The sequence below is a fragment of the Colossoma macropomum genome, unplaced genomic scaffold (genome assembly GCF_904425465.1).
Source record: "Colossoma macropomum unplaced genomic scaffold, Colossoma_macropomum, whole genome shotgun sequence".
Taxonomy (NCBI): Eukaryota; Metazoa; Chordata; class Actinopteri; order Characiformes; family Serrasalmidae; genus Colossoma; species Colossoma macropomum.
The window spans coordinates 28,391,222-28,406,780 of NW_023494807.1; the positions used below are offsets into that span (position 1 = coordinate 28,391,222).

At 42.4% G+C, this 15,559-nt stretch overlaps 1 protein-coding gene across 4 annotated transcripts in view; it reads left to right on the forward strand.

The window, feature by feature from the left end:
* The window catches only part of fgf12a (fibroblast growth factor 12a), an 84,825-nt gene that overhangs the window by 29,878 nt on the left and 39,388 nt on the right, over positions 1–15,559 (forward strand). For 2 of the 4 annotated variants that reach the window (XM_036555919.1, XM_036555918.1), the window contains exon 2: positions 12,167–12,277. In XM_036555919.1, coding sequence (XP_036411812.1) covers positions 12,167–12,277 — 111 coding nt within the window. Of the gene's footprint in view, positions 1–5,090; positions 5,838–8,428; positions 8,477–12,166; positions 12,278–15,559 lie in introns of those variants that run through there. The other 2 variants (XM_036555916.1, XM_036555917.1) reach the window with 2 other exon arrangements.

Genomic DNA, 15,559 nt, shown 5'->3' on the forward strand with positions numbered 1-15,559 from the left:
AAGCTGAAGTCAGATATTCTCCAGCTTCTTGTTCGAAATTTCCTGTTCCACCTTAAATGGAGCAGCAGTTACATTCTGGTGCTTCAGGCGTCAGAACTGCTGGATTATTTAAGGTGGAATGGGAAATGTAGCTAGCTACTGAGACATCAGCATACTACTATAGATTTTTTATGCTTGTTATGAGGAAAACGACCATAATACACTGAAACGACATTAAACTAAGACAATACAGTGGTTATTGTATTTTTTAATAGAGAAAATTCTAACATTTGTGGGTTTCTTTGGTCGCTCACTCAGCCATCTTGCCAGTTTTTTTTTCTCATAACTCTCTGTTTGCCTCTGAAAAGCCTCCATTTGGAGGGTCATGTAGCCCCAGCACTTCACCCTACCCCTCTATCTCAACAAGAATCGGGACACCTTACTCCTAGGCGTCAACATGCAAAACGCAGGGTTTAGGGCTGAGTGGGGGGATGTGGGGTGAAATGGGACTGGGCCTAAGATTGAACTTTGGAGGTGTGTCTGCAGATTTCTATGAGAAACTGAAAGTGAGTCTCCTGAAAAGAACAGAAGCTGTAATTCATAAAGGTAGAGTGAATTCAATAAATGCAGAAAAGTATATATTTAGTTGTTTGGGGCTTCTGTGTAGGTTTCACATCTATATATAAACACATATTCTCACATATTTTAACTGGAATTTAAATAAATAAAAGATGATATCTGACGTTTGTGTAGTGCCGCCTAGAATCATTTACAAAACAACAATCAAAGAACCCCATTTATGTTAAACCTGCTGTCTGTATGACGTCATACGCAGGCCGTGCCGATGTGAAGAGGCAGTGAAAGCTGGGACAGGACGTAGATTCTCCCATTAAATTTGGAGCGAGCTCACTCCCAACACCGAGTGAATCTTTAATGCAGCTCCAGCACACGGAGGCAAAAGGCTTCACATGCCTGGCCCACATGATCCACCCACGCTGTTTCTGCAGTGTCTTTGGGGCTTGTGTGTTCAAGAACATGAAACTTCCTTTGAGGCTTGATCCTTTCTCCTCTTCCTCCTGTTAGAACGTACATGGAAAAAAATGGGTTGGCACTGGATTTGCTCTATTCCAATATGTGCATCATTTCCAGATAAATAAAATAGATTATATTGGAACAATTATTGCCAAAAGTAAGTAAACCAGATGACAAATTGTGTTGATGTTATATATTTAAGTAATGTGGAACTGATGCACACATTTGAATCAAGTACATTCAATGCATTATCTTTCCTGTGAGTAACCCAGTGAAAAAACACCCATACTACTGACCACTACACTTATTACATTAAAGGGGAATTCCACCAATTTTTTAAAAATTCTACATAATTCAGTAGTTGAGATGTGAAGGAAGTCATTCAGAGAGGTTTGGTGTGGAACAGTTCATTGTAGAGACTTAGATTTCTTTACAGTGGTGGTGATAGGAACCAGGGGTCACTATGACTACAACACAGACATAGCCATTTAGTTACTATCCAAAACCACCAGTGAACCTACACGAGTCTTAGGGGCTTTTTAAAGTTTTGATAAACACTTTGGGGACTATTTTGCCTTGCAGCACCCTGGACGTACCTCTCCACCATGAATGGATTTTAAAACACATATTTTAGGCCAAAACCTTCTTAAAACTATCGTAAAACAATGTATTCATAACCATTTCATGTAATAAGTGAGGGAGCTTTTAAAAGTGGATGTCTGGTTCCTATCGCCACCATTTTGAGCAATTCTGACTCTGTAAGCTTCTCTAGGACGGAACATTTCACACCAAAACCACTCTGAATGGCTTTGTTTGCGTCTTCACCATATAATTATGAATACATTTTGAAAAATCGGAATTCACCCTTAATTTGAGTTATTGTGATGCATTTTTAATGCATTACAAACTCTGCTGCGTGACACTAATCTAAATTTAAAATGCCATCAAAATGTATTGCAATCTCACTTTTCAACTGACCTGTCAATGCTCCGCCCACTAATTCTCTTGTAGCTACTGTTGCTAGGTAGGACAGGCTTTACAGAACACTGGCTCAAATCCCATTCAAGCATAGTCATAATACATAAATGTAGGTTGTGCTACTAATTTCGATTGACTTATTTTGTTTTTTGTTTGTTTGTTTGATATCAAGGTATATAAGCATGACTTAGGATGGTGGATGAGATTTAGAAAGAAAACACAGATTTAGCTTCCCTGGGTCTTTAAGCTAATATAGCAGTGAACCGTCCCTTAAGATGGGGTTATTAAAAACGGTATTGAATCAGGCAGCTACAGTATTAGAGTCAGTGCCCCACCTGAGAGGGATGACAGTGAAAAGTGATGACATATAGAAATACAGCTCCACCTTTAATGTTCAAATGAGTGCAGAGCAATAAAATACTCCCAGCAGAGTCAAACAATTTTCACCATGATGTAAAGAATGTTGTTCTATGCCCTGTGGACATATATGGGAGGTAATATCTGTACTGTAATTTACTTTAGAAACATGCATATCAATGCTGTCAGGACAAAACATCATATAGCTGTTCAGTTTTTGTTTTTTTACACAATTTAAAATGACCAGCTGACCTTAATACACTGTGTCATAATTTTTTGATAAACAGACCATTAGAAATGCTGTAAACTTACCTTTTTAGAGATACAAGGTTTTGTTCCAACAGCAACAGTCTGTGTAGGGATGTAGGGATGTTTCCTATAGAGGGCTCATATACTCACTTTTTTGAGTATGTCATTTACATACATCCGCCTCTTCTGCCCACATCAGCTTAGCTCCGCCCATTCACGCTGTTATTGAGTGTTTCAGCCCAAACTGCTTCTTAAATGAGCTACAAATCAGGGCAGCCAATCAGAACTGAGTTCATTTACATATACGTCTTAAAGCCATTGTAGTAACAAAAACAGTGTGTTTAATTGTAAGTGATAGAGACTTTAAAATAGGCACGTAATGGTAATTCAGTTTAATTTTCATTTGTAACATATTTGTTTATGCAGTTCATAATCAGCCTGATAAATTGTATTTTTCTGACACATTTGTATGTACAGTTAAAGGGGAATTCCACCAATTTTTCAATGTCATAATTAAATAGTTCAGATGCAAACAAAGTCATTCAGAGTGGTTTGGTGTGAAATGCTCCCTTCTAGAGAAATTAGAGAATCGGAATTGCTCACAGTGGTGGTGATAGGAACCAGACGTCCACCTCTAAAAGCTCCCTCACAGAAAGTTACTACATGAAATGGTTATGAATTCACTGCTTGATGTCTGAGACATTGTTCTATGATAATTTTGAGAAATTAAATTCATTCATGGTGGAGGGATACATGCAGGGTGTTGTGAGGCAAAATAGTCCCCAAAGAAAACTTATTATTTCAGATTTTCCACTAATTTCCCATCATCAACATTCCAGATAAAACTCAGACGACTCCTGTAGGTTCACTGGTGGTTTTGGATAATAAATAAAATGACTATATTTGTGCTGTAGTCATGGCGACCCCTGGTGCCTATCATCACCACTGTAAAGAAATCTGAGTCTCTACAATCAACCATTTCACACCAAACCACTCTGAATGACTGTTTACATCTCAACCATTATTACCATTATATAACCATTAATTATGCAGAAATGGGTGGCATTTCCCTTTTGAAGACAATACATTTTGTGTAACTTTTGGGTTGAATGTGACACAAAATGCTTCTGTAGCAACTGTTGCTAGGCTGCACACATACAGACAAAACCATGTGGCGTCTTCGGTATGTTTTAGCGGTCTTAATCAGCTCAGGGTCGATGCAAGAGTGATTTGATGCAACTCTGCTGAATCGACGAATCGATCCAAAGAATGAATCATTACCCTCCGATGGAATGGATGGTTGGATAGGTAGATAGATGGATGGAAGGAAAGATGGATGGCCAGATGGATGGAAGAAAGAAGGGCTGGATGGCTGGATGGGTGGATGGATAGATAGGTAGATGGATGAGTGGACTGGGTCCTTGGCTCTTGTGATTTCATCTCAACTGGTTGAGATTATTAAGTCAACACCATTAGCATCTCTCTCTCTCTCCCTCCTCTGCTCTCCTCCTCCCTCTCTCCCTCTCTCTCCTGTCATTTATCTTCCTCTCTACTCCTCTTTCTCTCTCTCTCCCTCTCTCTTCATTCTCTCCATTCTCTCTCTCCATCCCTCCCTCTATCTTCCCCTTCTACTTCTCATTTTCTCCTGCTCTCTCTTCTTCCCTGTAGTTTTCCCTCTCCTCATCGTTGTCTCTCTCTCTGTCTCTCTCTCTCTCTCTCTCTCTCTCTCTCTCTCTATTCTCTCTCCCCCCCTGACTGTCTTCCCCCACCCCCTTCTCTCCGTCTCTATCTCACTTTCTCTTCTTCCATCTATCTTTCCCTCTTCTTTCTTTCTCTCAATTCTCTTTTTTCTCTATCTCTCCAATCTCCCCCTTTGCTCCTCATTCTCTCTCTCCTTTTCTTTATCTCTGTCTTCTGCTCTCTTCCTCTCTCTCTCTATCTCTTCTCTCTTTATTCTGTCTTTCTCTCTCTCTCTCTTTCTCTCTCTCTCTCTCTCCATCTATCTTCCTCTCTCCTCTTCCCCTCTCCCTGTCTTTCTCTCCCTCTTTCCCTCTCTCCTAGCGTCCATCTTCTACTCCTCTTTTTCTCTCTCCCTCTCTCTTCATTCTCTCTTTCCATCCCTCCGTCTAGCTTCCCCTCTCCTCCTCCTTCTGTCTCCTTGCTCGCTCTCTCTCTATTCTCTCTCCCTCCCTTCTCTGTCTTCTCCCTCCTCCTTCTCTCCCTTTCTATCTCTCTCTTAATCTCTCTTCCTCCATCTCTCTTTTCTCTGTCGTCCGCTTTCTTTCTCCTTCTCTCACTTTATTCTTTTCCCCTGTCTGTCTTCCCCTTTTCCTCCCCTCTCTCTCTCTCTCTCTCTCTCTCTCTCTCTCACACACACACACACTTTCCCACTCTCCTCCTCCTTCTCTCTCTCCTCTCTCTTCATTCTTTCTCTGTCTCCTCATTCTCTCCCTCTCTTCATTCTCCCCCCTCCTCGTCTCCCCCGTTCTCTCTCTCTCTCTCTCTCTCTCTCTCTCTCTCTCTCCCTCATCCAAATCTCAATCACGTATGATTGCGTAGGGAGACTCGGTCTCATTCAGTCTCCGTTCGCGAGCGCGCGCGTCTGGGAGCTCTAACGGGAGCGCGGCTGTTTTCTCCGAGATGCCGCTGATGCTGATGCTGATGCTGCCGTCCTCTTTCTCTTCTCTCCTCCGCGGATCGCAGGATTACTGAGGGAAGTGATGGGCCGCCCGTAGTGCACGCGCTGGACGAGACGGGGGTGGGGGGGCTGCATCGCCTTTTTTAATATATACTTCTTTTTATAAAAGTCAATAAGGCGTGTTTATATCAAACTCACATCAGGATGAGGAGGATGAAGATGTAGGGTCTCGCGGGGAACACGTATCACCTGGAAAACACCTGACGCGCGAGACGAGGCGCTCTTTCTTTCTCTCTCTCTCTTTCTCTCTCTCTTTCTCTCTCTCTATCTCACTCTATATTTTACTACTAGCTGAGTAAATAAATACATAAACAAACAAACGAATACAAACAAACAGAGCGGGATGACATGGCTGCGATCGCGAGCTCGCTGATCCGCCAGAAGCGCCAGGCGCGCGAGTCCAACAGCGAGCGGCTCTCGGCTTCCAAGCGGCGCGCGAGCCCCAGCAAAGACCCGCGCTCCCTCTGCGAGCGCCACTTCCTGGGGGTCTTCAGCAAGGTCCGCTTCTGCAGCGGCAAGAAAAGACCTGTACGGCGGAGACCAGGTCAGTGCAGAGCGGCCAGCCCCGTTTACTCTCCTTCTCTTACCCCCTTTACCCCCTTTACCCCAACTACTTTACTGCCCCCCACCTTCAGAGAATTCTTCATTTTTAATATTAGAGAATTTTTAATGCTAGAGAAACTCAAACAGCGAGCACATTTCATTAGTCTCTCTCCCTCTCTCTCTATCCTCTCGTCTCTCTCTCCCTCTCTTTCTCTCTCTCTCTCTCTCTCTCTCTATCCTCTCGTCTCTCTCTCCCTCTCATCCTCTCTCTTCTCTCTCTCTCTCTCTCTCTCTCTCTCTCTCTGCTACGAGTGTCTCTCGCTCTCTCTCCTCCTCCTCTCCTTCCTCCTCTTTCTCTCTCTCTCCATTTCTCTCTCCATCTCTCCACCCCTCCTCTCCTCTCTCCCCCTTTACCCCCCCTCCTCCGCCCCCGTGGCTCTGCTGCAGTCCACAGCTCGAAAGATTTTTTTTTTTTTACCGCGAAGAAAAAGAAAAAGAGGAAACACTCCCACCTGTTCCATAGCTCACGTGTTGCCACATCGATCCGCGCGCACAGCCTTTCTGTATTTTTCTATGTTACACGATCTGCACATGTTTACGTGTATTTTTTTGTATTTTTGATGGTTATTGATCGTGATTGCTGATCGATCTCCCGGACCTCCTGAAGGCTGTGCATGCCGTGCCTGCCTCTGTCCTGCTCGCAGTGTCCATGCAAAGCCACACAAAGTTGGAAACGATGCATTTATTTATTTATTTATTTATTTATGGTCAAAATGTAGTGCAACAGTGCGCGAGACAGTCAGGGACAGGTGGCACCGCAGTGCACCAGTGGCTCTCTCTCTCTCTCCCTCTCTCTCTGTCTCTGATGAAATGTTTAATGGTAAAGGCTTATGGCTTACCAGAGAGAGAGAGAGAGAGAGAGAGAGAGAGAGAGAGAGAGAGAGCTTTGCTGCAGTGTGTGGTCAGGTGTGTGGATGGACACACGTTTTTGTCCTTTTTGGCACAAAGAGAAAAAAATGCATCTCTCTCATGATGTAGGACAAGCTGTGAGCCACGCTTCACTTTTTTTGTGCAGAGAAAAAGAGAGAGTGAGAGTGAGAGAGAGAGAGTGAGAGAGAGAGAGAGAGAGAGAGAGACAGAGAGAGAGGGAGAGAGAGAATGAGCGAAAGACGAGAGAAGGATGAGAGAGAGAGACAATGAATGAGAGAGAGAGAGAGAGGGAGAGACAGAGAGAATGAGGGACAGAGAAGGGAACAAGATAAAAGGGGAAGAGAGAGAGAGAGCGGGGAGAGGGAGAGAACAGATGAGGAAAGAGATAAATTGGAAAGAGAAAGAGAGAGAAAGAGAGCAAGAGACAGAGAGCAAGGAGAGAGAGAGAGAGAGAGAGAGAGAGACAGACAGACAGACGGACAGAGAGTAATAGGGACAGAGAGGGAAAATAACAGAGAGGGAGAAAGGGGGCAAAGAAAGAGAGTGAGAAAGCAAGAAAGAGAAACAGTGTGAGGAAGAAGGAGAGGCAGAGATAAAGACAAAGAGGATGGGGCAAAGAGAGGGAGACAGACAGAAATAGGGAGGAAGAAAAGGGAGAAATGGAGGAGAAAGAAGGAAAGTAAGAGAGAAAAACAGAGGGATAGAGAGAGAGAGAGAGGAGAAAGGCAATAAGACAGCGGGGGAAGAAAAAGAAAGAAAGAGAGAAGGAGGACAACATATAGGGGATATGGTAGAAAGAGAGGGAGACAGACAGAAATAGGGGAGTACGACCTGGGAGAAATGGAGGAGAAGGAAGGAAGAGAAAGATAGAAAGACAGTAAGAGAGAATAAGGGGGAAGAAACGGAGAGATGGAGGAAAATAGAGGAAGTGCATGTGAGGGAGAAAAGGAGAAGGGGAGAGAGACTGAGGGGAAAAAAGGGAGAAAAGAGAGCAGGAAAGACTGAAAGAGAAAGAAAGAAAGAAAGAAAGAAAGAAAGAAAGAAAGAAAAAGAGATGGAGGAGAAAGAGAGAGGGACAGATAGAGGAGAGAAAGGCAGGAAGACAGAGGGGGAAGAGAGAGTGTGAAGAAAGAGAGAGAAAGAGAGGGAAAAAGCATAAAGGGGATGGGGAGAAAGAGAGGGAGACAGACAGAAATAGGGAGTAAGAAAAGGGAAAATTGGAGGAGAAGGAAGGAAAGTAAGAGAGGAAAATAGAGAGAGAAGAAAGAGAGAAGGGGGGAGAGGGGAGAAAGGCAGGAAGACAGATAGGGAGGGGGGAAGAGAGAGTGGGAAAAAAGAGAGAGGGCAAAAAGCATAAGGGGGGTAGGAGAGAGCGAGAGGGAGACAGACAGAAATACCGAGTATGAAAAGGGAGAAAGAAAGCAAGAGAGGAAAATAGAGGGATAGAGAGCGAGAGAGAGAGAGAGAGAGAGAGAGAGAGAGAAAGAGAGAGATAAGCAAAGCCCCTCCCCCTCCCCCCACACACACACACTTCCAGCACCACCACCACCAATATCACCCAAAAGCCTCAACACACTGTCAGTCACTTGCTTTATACAAACAGCTGCTGCTGGAGAATGTCTGTGTTAAAAACACTGTTGTTTTTCCTTCTCCCCCCGTAAGATGCGCCCTCGAACCCTCCACAGGTGTCCCGTAAGGGCGTCAGGCTAGGTCAGTACCTCAGCCTACATAAGTGTGCTTTCGTCTCCAACTCACCCACTCCATCCCGAGCTCATGTCGACCGTTTTTCGCAGGGGAGGGGGGGTGTAGCTCTTGTCCGACGGCAGCCGCCTTTGTCTGGCCAGTCTTTGTAGTATGCAGCCGACTGTTTTGTTTTGTTTTTGTTGTTGTTTTCCTTTTCTTTCTCCTGTCCTCGTTTGTTTGTTTCTTGGTCCTTGTTTGTCTATCCTGTCTGGTCGCTTTCAGCCCCTCTCCTGTAGGCCCTTGTTTTTCCCTACATCTTTTCTGTCTGCTTCTCCTTTTTTCATTTCCTCACCTTACCCGATTCTCGTATGTTCTGTCCCTTCAGTGAGTGACTATTTCGCCGTGAGGGCACGATGGGGGCTCGTGTGTTGCCGTGTGTCATGTTTCTCCTGTCAGTCGTGGTGACTTTAGTGGTAGAGGTGATCACCATTTCATGACCATAACAACATCATCTGTCCACATGCTGTATCCAAATGTAAGTGTCTGTTGATGCAATGGGGCGATATGGAACATCTCTGTGGTTCAAGGCATCATGCTCAGTCTATGCTGCGCACACATACTGCAACATATGTCTATGAGGCTCAGAGAAGGAGTTGAGAAGATGTAAACATCTACACAGGCTATACGCAACCCCCCCTCCCCCCACACACAAAGCTAGACGTGTCAACACCACAAACCAGAAAGCTAGTTTCTTCTGAGGCGCCTGCTTCCACTCTTATTTATGGACTTGTGGTTTCCATATGTGATTTAGTATTGGCTCTCCTGATGGGTTCAATTGAGGTGATTGATGGCCCTTCCAACCCGTCTGAGATGTCTCGGTCTGGATAGATGGAGTCCATGATGAATGGCTGAGCCAAGTTGAATCTTTTTACCACCACGCAGATCCATAGTTCTTCTAAGGCTGTGGAACGTCTCCGCATGCCAAGTCACTCTCATGGTACCCCTCATGTAACTCCCACCCCACAACACCACCTCCCCAGCTTGAGAATTGACCTCTCCATGCTCCACTCGTAAATATATCGCTGCGTTCAGAAGAAAACCTCGTATCTCCATTTTTGTCGTTTTTCAGTTTTTGACATGATTTAAAAATGCCTGTTGTCCTTTTCATTGTATGTAAATTTCATGATGAATGGACCAAAAGAAACAGCTCAAAATGACTTGGAGAAAAGTCTGGTTCCGCTGACTTACATTAAAAGTAAAGTAGGTTTTTTCCTTCTCCTGTAAAGTTACCATTCTGGAGATACGAGGTTTTCTTCCGACAACAGCGATATTCATATGTCGCAACCGCAGCAAGGTTGGACAGGCTTTCTAAATAAGGCCCTGCAATTCATTTTTATGTCAGAATAACAGCTCGGACCAGACCGCGGCCCACAATGGTAGTCATGGGCGCTTGTAGGGGGGTGAGGAATGGGGTTAGTGAACCTGCAACATACATGATTCGCTTACATTTTGCCCTTGTCAAGGGATGTTTGGTCGGATGCCTCATTCGCTAGCTTCTCTCTAAAAACCACCTAACAATATCTTTGCTTTTTAAAACCACCCAACAATAATTTCACATGAGCATCCTCAGTAGCCATGAACTCGTATGTAGCTGTCACCATATTTTAGATTGAATAATGGCTTTCATGATACTTAAAAATAAAAAATTGTTAACATTGTCAATTTCTTCTTTTTTGACTTTGACTTAAACTAACCAACTGAAAGCAGCCAATACACTGCCAAAAATGGTATCTTGTCAAGTGAAATGATCTTAAATTTCATCGCTATATCCAATAGTTTCCATTTTAAGAAGGTCATGCACTTATTATAAGATTATTTAGCTTATTTCTAGACATTTTTACTTGTTTTAGTTGTTTTACTTGTTTTTAATTTGATTAAAATATATCTCAATGTCAATATAGTGAGATAAGTTTACTTAAATTATTTAAAACAAGTAAAAATGTCTAGTAATAAGGTAAATAATCTTAAATTAAACTTACAACAATCTCAACAGGAGAAATATTAGATTTATTGACTATATTTAAGATAATTTTACTTGACATGATAACATTTTTTGCAGTGTAGCAACCTAAATACACACACAAGGCCATATAGAGACCTGATTGAATTAGGCCTATATAACATTAGTTTATGAACATTTCAATTCTCTATTGTACAATTTATAAAAGAAACGTTTTAAAAAATACTTGGTCTAATGTATAAAATCCAAAACATTTTTTGCTGGGATCCTTTTGGAGTGTGTTGTCATGAGGCAACATTACGCAGCAATGGAAGTAAATGATGATGTGATAAATGATATGCATAAGAAATTGTACTTTTTAATCTCAATATTTCAAATGAAAATGAGTAACTGCACAATTTGTCGATCTTAAAATACTATAAGTCCTAAAAATAAACAGAATTGAAGAGTTAAAACTATGATAAAGCATAAAAATGAACTAAGTTTCAAGTAATCGTGATTTTCTAAACAAAACTGATGACAGTAGTAAAACATACATAAAATGAATGAGTATATGCTGAATGTTACATGACAGAAAGATTTCCTAAATAAACAGAAACACAGAATTCATTCAAAAATCTGACTTTAAAACTAAGCAGTAGCTGCGGTGGTCTCTGAAATGGCTGCATAAATGACCCGTTTGCTACCGGATACGCTGTCACTGTCAATGTTACGTTTAGGCAACAAACATATTTCAGCATTGTTTCATAACATAAAAATGATTAGTATGAGACTGAATATTACACAAATGAACTCCACACTCTAACAGATGTGAATCACATATTTGGATGGATGATAAATCATGAAAACCTGCTTTTTTGATAGAAATTTTATGGGGCAGAAATGTGTACCATCCACAAGCTTCACCAAACCAAACAGAGGTTTCAAAATGGCCACCACGAGATTGTGACCAAATACAAGCTTTTTACTGTTTAACTTTTCCCTTCATTATTAACCCTTTCATTATCAATAAGTATGTATCATATCATTGTAAAGTAAAGAAAATAGGTTTGTTGCCCTGAGGCAACAAAATGCAATAGAGGGTTAACAACAAGAATTAAGCCTTAAATGAAAAAACTACTACAGCAACATTAACTCCATTAATAATAAAAATAAAATATAGCAGTTAGGCTAATTAGCTCCCACCTCCACCCCCCTGCTCACTGCTGCAATGTTGCGGCTCATTATCAAACAGTCCATGGCACGGCAGCGGTCTGTGGCCCTGTGAACCTACCAAGCTGGACTATGTTGTTGTAACTAACGGATACTAGACTACATAGAATTTACCTCTATGCTAACGTATCAGTGTTCAGTAACGCTGGTCTAACCTTGCAGCAGCTGCTACAAAGGAAAGCGTTTGTGGGCGCAGCATGGATTAGTCAATTGTACCTACTTGTCATCAGCATCCTTAGCAAACGAGGCACATGAGGCGAGTAAGACCACTGCAAGTAAAAGCTTAGCAGAAATCTGGCAGTACATTCACTTGAGAGTCACAAACGGCAGAACTGAGCAGAAAACTGGCCCCGAATTCCAAACTCTCCTCAAATATGCTTCTCTTCACATGAATCTTAAGAATCTATGCAATGCATGTAGGGGTACAGTCTGACGTAACATGTGGGGTGTGGGTGGGGGTGCGTCTCTTTCGTTTCTCCCTCCAGAGCCGCAGCTGAAAGGTATCGTGACCCGGCTGTTCAGCCAGCAGGGCTTCTACCTGCAGATGCATCCGGATGGGACCATCGATGGCAGCAAGGACGAGAACAGCGACTACAGTGAGTGATGTCATCTTCCTAGTATGCATCCAATAGACTAGAGTTTGTCAAAGATCTGTTGCCTGCTACTGGATGACCTCATGATCAGTCTATGCCAGTTGAATTGTCTACATATTACCCTGATTGATTGGTCTTGTGGTACCCTTGCCTGGCATACCTTGATGTTCTACCTGCCCTACCACACATGATCCGACCAATCAGCTGATTAGCAAGCCTTACCTGAGTTTATTCAGGTGTATGAGAGCAGAAAAAACACAAAGCAAAGCAGAGGAACTTGTGCCACTGCTTCAAAGGTCCAGTCACACAAGCAAGCAAAATGACGTTCATTTTAAAGGAATTTACTATGAGTAGCAGTTCTTGTAGTGAAGGGAGTAGCACTGCTGCCTTCCATGGAGCAGACTGGGGTTCGATTCCCCACTCAGGCACCCTATGCTAATAAGGCTACGTTCACATTACCAAGCTTAAGTGGCACAAGTTCAGTTTTGAGCTATAATGTGACATCCTATGTTATGTTAGACCTGTGTGGACACACAAATATCATCTTTTCATCAGCAGAAGAGCCAGTAAAAAGTGGAAAACTAACACATCTGACCATTTTTACCTTGTCCTGCTCTGATAATGGACACCTGAGAGCTGTTCCGAGCTAGTTATCTTCGCAAGGCTTGCTCTGCTGGTTGGTTTGTTTGCTGTTTAAGACGGGTGTGATTCCTTCATGTGACGTTACTGATTAGAATGTTTGCATGCAGGTCGTTTCAGGACCCAGATTCAATCACATTAATGGCATGAATGACTTTGATTATTGACTTTGAGATTTGAGTCACTTACCTACACAAATTGTGAACCATCTTGTTTGAGAGATCAGATCTAAGCAAAAAAAATTGGATTAGAGCAACGAGGCTTATAATGTAAACTGTATTGAAGGTTCTTTAGATATGTTTGAATCCATTTTCCCGTTTACTCAAAAACACAGTATCAAAATCCACAAAACCAGTCAGAAGACAGTCTGAAATAGTCAAAAACCAAGTTAGGTCACAAAACCCAGCAAAAGTACCAAAGCGAGTCCAAAAGCCAAAGTCCATGAAGACAGATGAGTGCCCAAGTAAACCATAAATCTAGGAAACGTAGAAATACAAGGCTTAGTACGCAGATGAACTGGAAATACTTTGCAGAGAGCATGTGGAGGTGTGGGACCTCATAAATGGAGGTAGATGAGCTGCAGGTGAATGAAATCAAGATGTTACTAGAAACGTTCAAAAGTTCAAAACTGGTGAGACTGACCTCTGGTGTCGAGGGGGGATATTGACCTGATGTGAACATAGCCTAAGAGTCCTTGGCCAGGACTCCTAATGTTCCTTTGGCTTATCTCTGTAACATGATTCAATTGTGAAGACCCAAAATGGAGGAAATGCTCATTTTAGCAATGTCGAAACCCTGACCCTTTTCCTCCTCATTGCCCATGGACACAAAAAAGAGAGGCAGAATAATATGCAGTCAGTCAGGAGACTCTATTAGGTAGTCTGCTCCACCCAGCAGACTAGGGTTCGATTCCCTGCCCAGGCAAGCAAACTATGCTACACCAATAAGAGTCCTTGGGCAAGACTGTAAAAGCCACTTGCCTACATCTGGAATGCTATTAAATTGCAAATTCGCTCTGGATAACAGCATCTGCAAATGTATAGATGTTTCAGATGGCAAATTTCCACAACAGAGAGAATATACATGCAAAACTTTACATAACGTTTAAGGGTAACACTTTACTGTAGGGTTCTGTTCATAAGACTACATGACACCTACATAAGCTTGTCATGACAACTGACATAACCCTACATAAACGTTAATAAATGCTTATTCCAATAGGCGTCTTCTGTCATAAAGGCTAGTTTAGCTAACTGTGATCCAAACTGGAAAATGTAACCTTTATAGCAAATCATGCCTATTGGAATAAGCATTTATAAGCATTTATGTAGGGTTATGTCAGTTGTCATGACACGCTTATGTAGGTGTCACAAAGCCTTATGACCAGTATCCTACGGTAAAGTGTTACCAGTTTAAGTTTAATACACTTTGACATGTAAATTTGCATATTAGACGAATAGCTCTATTGCTCTGGCTGCATTGAACTCTGAAGGGGCGGGGCTTCTTATAGCAGCACTGAAGATTCAAAATGGAGGAAATGCTAGTTTTAGCAGTGTTGAAGCCTTTTCTTCCTCATTACCTATAAAAGAGAGGCAGGATGATGTGCAGTGAGTCATTTTGAGACTGTATTAAATTATACAACTATTTTTATTTTTGTGTTTTTACTGTTTATGGTAGCTGAGTTAGCCAGCTTTACAACTGCACCAAAATATTTTTCATCATCAGTCTTCTGGCCCAGCCTTGGTCAAGTCTATTTGGATGGTATAGCACTGGAGATAATACTGGTGCCCTTCACACAGTAGAGCAGGGTTCTTTTCCCTATACTATACCAATTAGAGTCCTTGGGCTAGACTCCTAATGCTACATTTGGCTCCATCTGTAATGTGATTAAATTGCAAATTCGCTCTGAATAAGATCGTCTGCCAAAAGCATAAAAATAAACAAATTTAGCAAAACATGCAGACAGAAAAATTGTAGTGAGGCTGTAGCTTAATGACTCAAAAATACAGAAAAATATAATCATGAATATATTTTGAGTTAACTGTGGAAGATAATAGCCCTGAGTTCACTCAAGTGATGCTTGCTTTTGAATGACCGGATTGCACATTTCAACCAAGTAACAGACCTGAATGCAGAGAAAAACTTTCATTGTTTTGAACATAAATTTGCTCTGTGATGTGCAGCGCTGAGTGGAGTGTTGAGTGCTGTTGTAGAATCACTGAAAGGAAAAGAGTAAGAGCCCTCTCAACATGATTGTCAGCAGTGCTTTTTTTGCCAGGGATCCTTCCATGAGTCATCCTTCCTCTGAGGAATCTCGTGGCTAACCTAAGCGCTAGTCTCATGCTCCGAGAACAGCATTTAAAAAGGCAGGATACTCGCACAAGATGGCCAGGCAGAGCCTTTGAAGTATAGTGTCCCAAGAATAGAGGGAGGAGAAGGGTCTTTCGGGACTTGGTTTCTGTCTATTCATTAGAAGTGGTTCTTCTAAGGAGGAACAGTCTCTTCATCACGGTTTCACAGTAAGAGAATATGAATTCCCTGAGGAACAGAGAGAGGGCACAACCTTCGCACCAAGAACATTCGCACCATCGAGGATTCATCACCGTCCCTGGTGCTGCTTCAGGGCAGACAAACATTTCCCCCATG